Source organism: Etheostoma spectabile, chromosome 19 (assembly GCF_008692095.1).
Source record: "Etheostoma spectabile isolate EspeVRDwgs_2016 chromosome 19, UIUC_Espe_1.0, whole genome shotgun sequence".
In the NCBI taxonomy this organism is placed as follows: domain Eukaryota; kingdom Metazoa; phylum Chordata; class Actinopteri; order Perciformes; family Percidae; genus Etheostoma; species Etheostoma spectabile.
In genome coordinates, this window is record NC_045751.1 from 2,882,879 (window position 1) to 2,891,032 (window position 8,154).

General features: G+C 39.8%; 1 protein-coding gene across 1 annotated transcript in view; it reads left to right on the forward strand.

Annotated features, from left to right (window-relative positions):
- LOC116707102 (adhesion G protein-coupled receptor L3) overlaps positions 1 to 8,154 on the forward strand; it is a gene marked incomplete in the record, with an annotated part of 258,534 nt that overhangs the window by 192,372 nt on the left and 58,008 nt on the right. Inside the window, 2 exon segments of the mRNA XM_032544265.1 lie at positions 3,644 to 3,829; positions 6,938 to 6,976. Coding sequence (XP_032400156.1) covers positions 3,644 to 3,829; positions 6,938 to 6,976 — 225 coding nt within the window.

The following is an 8,154-nucleotide window of genomic DNA, read 5'->3' on the forward strand; positions in this document are numbered from 1 at the left end:
CAAACATTAAACTCGAGATCAAAAGTCAAGATGTTGTTTTTTTTCTTCGTGTTTTTTTCCCTCCAAAGTCAAGAGCTCGCAAATGAAACTCAAGATTTTGCAAAAACAAAGTCAAGATCACGCAAAAATTGTTTGTACCAGTACATATTTTTGTAATTTTTTTTCCTCCATGTCACAGTCGAGATTTTGCAAATAAAACTCAAGATCTTATATATATTGACTCCATGTCACCTCTGGGGCTCCGTAGGAAAACGCACACAGATGGCTTGAGGGATTTGGCACTGAGTTCAATTGATATTTGGATGTGTACATTTATTTAAATGTTTATTTAAACCTGTTACCACAGCTCACAATGCAAACCAAGGGTGTACATATTGCTTGCACTCAGAGGGCTTTAGTTTTTGTGTTTTCTCTTTTGTTCTTTGTCTCTTTTCTAACTAGTCAATTAATGCCGTGGATTAGCCGGAGGGTTCACATAATTGAAGGGTTATGCTTGTGTGTGTTTGGCGTGGGTGGTTGGATGGGGGCGGAGTGATAACCAGTACCACAGCACCATAGTCTAATGGACTGTTGTGGGTAACAACAGCTAATCCAGACCACTTTCCTTCCTATGGATACAGCAGGGTTTTTTTTTGCATTCCATACTTACTCAAGCACAAACAATTTGTATCTCCTCCTCTAAATGTAAATGTTAATAGACTGCATTTATATAACTCCTTTCTACCATTCACCATGCACACATACATACAAGGTGCCACCTGCTCATCAGATAACCCTTCACACGCATTTACACACATTGACACACATTCACAAAAGGACACTTTTGACATGGAACTGGGCCAGCGAACGAACAGCCGACCTTCCGATTGGCCACTCTACCACCTGAGCCACAAACGCCCTTAAGGGGAAGTTATTATGCAAAGCCCCATATAAAGCTTCATATGTTTAAATCGGTAAGAGAATCAAATCAAAAGAGGAGGCGATTACTGCGAGTGAGGATCAGGGTTCCAGGTTATGAATTGCAGGCAATGTTGAAAATGTTCTTTCTTAAACTCATAGGGCCCTGAGGCGTGCACGTTATAACACTTATGATCTTCTCAACGACACAAAGCTCAGCCCATTAAAGAAACAGCAGTTTGCAGATTTGGATGGAGAATGGCTGTTGGGGAACAAAATAGAAGAGAGAAATTATCAGGTGCATTTCTGTGCATTTCTGTGCAGCGCCGCAACATTCAAACAGTGCAATAAAGCTCCACTACAGGCTGCTGTTTGGAGATATTAACTAGAGCAGTGTCTTTTCGAACATGCTACAGAGGCTGTTTTGCTATGTTGTTTGCATGGATTCAACAGTTATTGTGTGATTCTAATGTAGAATATTGCCTATTACAATCTACAGCAGGAAGTGACAGTCAAGTTATGCATGTGTTATTTTAAAGCAAATCACACTTCAGCAGTTTGTCTGTCGCTGTGGAGATGGGAAGATTTTAATGAAGATCAACGTGTCAGAGATCTGGAATACCCATCTGGCACTTCGTTATTTTATATCGAGAGCCATTGTCCTGTATGTGGCACTGCTCATTACCAGATGGTTCAGTAGTGAGAACGGAACAAAATGAGAAAGGAAGATGTAGAGATAAAAAGAGAAACAAATGACAAATGAGAGAGAGGGAGAGAGAGAGAGAGAGAATACAGAGCGAAAATACAGAGCTATTTACCCTTCAGCCCCGGCTCCGCTTATTAAGAGACAAGAACAGGGGGGGAGTAAGAAGAAAACATCTTCCAAAGATATGTTTCCCTGCATACACCTCTGTGAAGACCAATTTAAGCTGCATAATTGGCTTGACTAATAAACTCAAAGGCGATGATAGCAGGTGATGCAAGAGTAAGTCAGTACGGGCCTGTTTTCGTTGGTGTCACTGCGGTTTTGAGACTCCTCTCACTGCACCTAGTCTATTAGTAGAACTGTGACTGGAAGATCAGACCAAAAGGGTGTTCTGCATTCAGTCAAGTGGATTGCCCGTTTAAGTTATTTACTGATTAAAATCAAGACAAACTATTACAAAACCTTTGTGTTATGTGTCCCCATTCAATATTGATTTGATTCAATGTTGATTGGGTTAAAGATATTTTAGTTACAATACCAATTTTGCACCGACATAAAAGAGCTTCTCAGACAACTAAAGCTGTAAATTGTACAAGGAAATCGCTCACCTGGTGCGTTTACATTAAGAATTGGCCACAAAGCGGTTACATGAATGTACTTTTTATTTAACATGACCACTCTACAGCAGCCGACACAATAAAATGCAACTTTACAGACTCTACAGCCAGTGAGTATTAAGTGAAGAAACCATTGTACATGTGCTTTCTTTAGTGCAGAGGGTGTGGCTCAGAGACGGTATATACCTAAAGCCGTACATCCTAAGAATGGCCATGCCAGTTTTTCTCTCAGCAAAATGTAGGTGTTTGATATCTCCCTTTGGAGCGTTTGAGAACCCCCTTCCTGCAGGCCTATGACATGGTATCATTGATACCTCAAGTTGTCTAGTTTCATAGGATACCAATAGCTTCACTCTAGCTTCAAAACCAAGCCCACCACAGCCTCTTTAATACCGACATATTACACATAACGTATTTTAATTGTTTTTATCTTAGTGCAACCTGTAGCATCATGTGCTTCTTGGCCTTGGATGTTTTCACTAACTACTCTAGATACTCTGCTAGCTCAATATGCTAACAATTGCAGTTTACGTTAAAATACTCCAACAAGTTCTTTTTTTCTAAAATGCTAAATATTGTTCTTATTAGAGCCCCATGCACAACGATTCAACATGTGGAGAAAATCATAGCTCGACAGACCTGTCAAGCCTTAGTTATGGTTGCTAAGCTGTGATTTAACATTGTTCGGTGGAGAGATTTTATTGACTGATTTATGTTCCGAGGAATGTCATTATATGTTCAGGTGACTTGATTCTAGAGAGGAAAGAGTGTGGTAATATATAATAATAATAATAATAATAATAATAATAATAATAATAATAATAATAATAAGAGTCTGTGTGTCAGAAATAACTGCTTGGGAAAGAACTGGAGGAGTAAAGTAAAGGTCTGTAAAACAATATGAAAAGTAATTTTTTTTGAAGTTTTACAAGAACAAAAGTGAAATACTGAGAAATACTCCGACAAACCTCAACTAACCCCGAGACATAAAACTCACATACGCTTTTGAACATAAGAAAAAAGGAAACTCCAAGAGGATTTGCCCTCTGTGTGCAACACATACACAGCTTGCCCCAAGCTGCAGTGCTCCCCATTAGTTTCATAAAGGTGTAAGGCTATCTGGGGAAATTCCCTCAATAGTTGATTTCATAATTGCTTCCAGATACAATGTTGGCCCTAGTGAGCAATCAGCTGAGTACCGTCTCGCCACAATAATTGCGTGCAGTATTGCAGCAGTTGGGGAAAATGTATAGGCTAAACGGCATTCATTTTTAAGGGGCTGCACATTTGTATATTGTAATTTATCATGTTTTCCAGGGTGTAGATTGTGTAAAAGAAGTGCATGCCGCAGTAGAAATAAAGATATGAGGATTGTTGGGAGCTTTTGTAAATGAATTCGCTGTTTTGGTCCTTTTTTTTCCAGCTAAAAGCTGGAGACACAGCTGCTGTCATTGCCAGGGAGTTGGCAGAACAAACTAAGCGTAATCTTCAGGCAGGAGACATCACCTTCACAGTGAAGGCCATGGTTCAGCTGGTGGATCTCCTCGACGTGCAGCTGAGGAACCTCACGCCAGGTGGCAAAGATAGCGCCGCACGGAGCCTCAACAAGGTAAAGGAAGAAGAAAGATCCGAACTTTGCCTTAAAAGAATATCCTGACTTTCTAACAGGCTTGACAATGTGGCCTGCAAGAATGGTGATTTACTACCCTGCTACGATTTTATATAAAAGTGCCAGTTTGTAAGTCAGCGTTTTCATTCTAACACCCAAACCTTTTTGAATTTTCCAAAATGGAGGCCTACTTACCACAAAACTTCAATCCAGCCAAACCTGCATAATATAGTAGGTATTCTTCTAATGATGTGGAGCTGTCAGATGAAGTGATGCCCACTGTTTTCAGTATTCTATCCAGTGCATACTCAAACATTCAGGAAAATCTCTTACTCTAGTATAATGTGTTGTGCTTCCAATGTAACCTGGACGTAGTTTAAAAGATGTTATTCATATGTCTTGCTCGTCAAAAGCACTACACTTGCACCATTTGATTTTTGCTAATGGGATAGCGTTAGCTTTGATTGGGCTGGATCTAAGCTATGGGAGAGTTTTTCATTTTTTTGCTGAACCTTAAGCTAATGCATTTACTCCCCAATTCACAGCAGAGCACAGTAAGGGGCACTCAGGGAAAGCGAGCTAAAATAATACTTTCTCTCTGCTGAGCAGCCAACAGAAAAGCAAACATCAGTGAAATTTAAAATGTCACTCGTTAATTTGCTGGAGCGACTTCACTTGTAGTGAAACATGAACACCTGTTCTCAGATAGTTTTTTTTCGGGACGTTTTTCTATTTCATTGCAGCAACAGACACAGATGTCTCCATTGAGATTTTAGTGCCAGTTTTCTCCAATGGAGAGGGGAGGCAGTAAAGATGGCCAAAAGGCCTCAGAAGGGAAAGTGATGAGTAAATTCCCATTGAGGACCAACTAGAGTTTATTGTACCTCTTGAAAAAGGGTTTCTCATAAAGCGCAGCATTCAAGATAGAGCCCACTGCTGTGATCGAGATTGCTGTTGAAGTCTTTAGTTTCTCTTGTAAAGATGAGCAAATGGCGCAAAGAAGAAGAAAAAAAAAAGCAGTTGGGTTAAGGGAAATGAAAATAAAGCTTGTTAAGCCATGATAATTTATTTAAGAGGTCATGGACTTCCTTTCTAATTCTCTGTCTTCTGATAAACACTCCATTATGTATATTGTGCATCTGTAGATAAAAATGACCCTGCTTCTTTCCCTTCCTTTGCCAGTGAGAGCTCTCCCAACAAAACACCGGAGCTCACAGAACCTCTCTGCTCTGGCAGTGGCTAATGTTTACCTCCCCGAGTTCAATCATTTTTACACAATCTGCAAAGAGCTTAGCGAATTAAAGATTTTTTTTTTTTGATAGCAAAGCACAATACTCTCTGCCAGCAGACAATGAAAGGATTGAGTTGGCAAATGGTGAGATCAGTGTCGTTTTCATGATCAAAGATTAGCAAGCTAACCGCACGAATGAGAGCACTTCCAGAAGAGTGGGCTGTGATGTAGAGCAAGCCGCTCCTTCATCAGGAAATGGTACTCTTTGGAGCTAATCTGCATGGGATTTAGCATGGTACCAGAACCTAGCTGTTAAGCCACACAGTAGCTCTGTTGGCTACGTTGCTTGTATCAGAACTCAATTAAAATGATTCACTCTCCATGCAGTGCTAACAGCGTTTCTTTGAGCCTGAGCTTCCTGTCATATTTCAGTTATGCTAAATTGGTGTCAGCACTAATTCTTCTTAAATCACGGCAGAGGTTCAAAAGATAAATAGCTCTCACATGAATTTATCAGGTGACAAAAATAAAATAATAATCTTAAAATCACATTTAAAGGTTCCATGACATGTATCTGAAGTCTCTTTTATATAGACCTTAGGGGTCCCCAATACTGTATCTGAAGTCTCTTTTATGTAGACCTTAGTGGTCCCCTAATACTGTCTTTGAAGTCTCTTTTATATAGGCCTTAGTGGTCCCCTAATACTGTATCTGAAGTCTCTTTTATATAGACCTTAGTGGTCCCCAATACTGTATCTGAAGTCTCTTTTATGTAGACCTTAGTGGTCCCCTAATACTGTCTTTGAAGTCTCTTTTATATAGACCTTAGCGGTCCCCAATACTGTATCTGAAGTCTCTTTATATAGACCTGATGGTCCCCTAATACTGTCTTTGAAGTCTCTTTTATATAGCCTTAGTGTCCCCTAATACTGATCTGAAGTCTCTTTTTATAGACCTTAGTGGTCCCTAATCTGTATCTGATTCTCTTTTATTAACCAGAATGGTTCCCTAATACTGTATCTGAAGTCTCTTTTATATAGACCTTAGTGGTCCCCTATACTGTATCTGAAGTCTCTTTTATATAGACCTTAGTGGTCCCCTAATACTGTATCTGAAGTCTCTTTTATATAGACCTTAGTGGTCCCCTAATACTGTCTCTGAAGTCTCTTTTCCAAAATCCAGCCTTGGTGCAGAATTACAGCTACTAGAGCCAGTCCCTCAATGAGCTTTCCTCAGTATGTCCCATTTCTGAGTCTGTGGCGTTTGAGGAGGAGAGTGGAAGGGGGGGGGGGGTTAATGTGAAGGGTGGGGTGTGGCCTTGACCAACTGCCACTTTGCTCGTTTGAAAGCCATAAAGTCTCTCTCTCATGGGTGGGCCAAATTCTCTGGACAGGCAAAGCAGAGAAAGGGGAGGCAACCTTGCTCTTTATGACCTCATGAGGGGCAAGATTCCAGATCGGCCCATCTGAGCTTTCATTTTCTCAAAGGCAGAGCAGGATACCCAGGGCTCGGTTTACACCTATCACCATTTATAGCCACTGGGGGACAATAGGCAGGATGGGGGAACTCATATTAATGTTAAAAAAAACTGTGAACTTTTCATGCCATTGGACCTTTAAAGAGTGTCAAAAGGCGTATTCCCAAATCTTTTGTCTCATTTTATTGCAAATTAACACCAGTCTACTGTTTTTCTAAAACAGTGTGTTATTAATGTGTACTACATTTCACACAATTGATGAAAGTGATTGTTGCAGGACTAACAAAAAAATGTTCTCTCCCTGCTTCTCAAATCTGTATTTCAAGCAGAAGAAATGTATTCGAGTGGAATAGTTTGAGCCGTTGACCTTTTGCTAACTTGCATTTTCTTTGGTTTGCAGCTGCAGAAAAGAGAACGCTCTTGCCGGTTTTATGTTCAGGTATTTGGACCAACTTTTGCCCTGTACCTCCTCTTCATTCCCTCATTGTGGCAACTTTGCTGTCATTTTCATTTTTGACATACAATTTGAAGTTTGACCTTTTGTGGAAAGTGGAAGACACAATTAGATGTACAGTATACACATATATGTATATAAATATATGTGGTAGTGCTAATGTTAAATCAAAGGGTCAAATTTTGTTAGTGTCATATCATTAACACTGCATCCAAGTTAACAACAGTGCCTCAGACTTGCATTTATGAGTCATATCATCATTGTCCCCTGCATGCATATGTATTGAAATTCTCCTTTCTTCTCTAATATGTTTGGTCTTAGCATGAAGCTGAGAGTTTTTATATTTTCAAATCTATTGTGTATTTGTCAGGTTTCTCAATCATTTTAAAAACGCCCTTAAACCACCACATCAGCACTGCTTTCCAATGAAATAGCCCACAAAAGAGGATAGAATCAGTCAGAAATAAGGCTCTCAGGCATGTAACATACTCCTACATTTCTCAAGAAAAAGAAGAGCCAAAAGAAGTGACCTCATTACACCAGCAAGTCAACTTCTAACTTCTAAGTCAGCCAAAGTCACGGCATGTTATGATTCTCCCTGATGCATAATACATGTGTGTCCTATTTTAGGAGGGGTCTCCATGGCTTCCCTCAGCTATTTCCCTGGCTACTGAGTGATTTTGCTATCCCTGGGGTGACATTTTAACTGTCCTCAAAATAATTTCTACCTTGACAATTGAACTATGCGATAAGTTGACAATCAGGTGTCCAATACAGATGGCTCCAATAAAGCTCCACATTAGAGACAGATGTTGTGTTGTACAGAAAGTATTCTCTGCAGCGCTTATGTTAGGCAACATGTATTTGCCTCGATTCCACTGAGGCATGTCAGAAGGCGCTTTGCTATGTATAGTCACACGTGTGCAAGTTACATCCAACTGGAATGTATGTTTGCATATGGTTGAGCGTGCTCACGTGCAGATGAGTTTGTAAGTGTGAGATGCTTCTCGGCAAATGCTGGTGGTTGTGTGTGTGTGTGTACATATGTATACAGTATGTATGTATGTATGTATGTATGTAAATAAATGCAGGTGTGTGTGTGTGTGTATGTATGTATGTATTGTAGATGTGTATATATATATATATATATATATATATATATA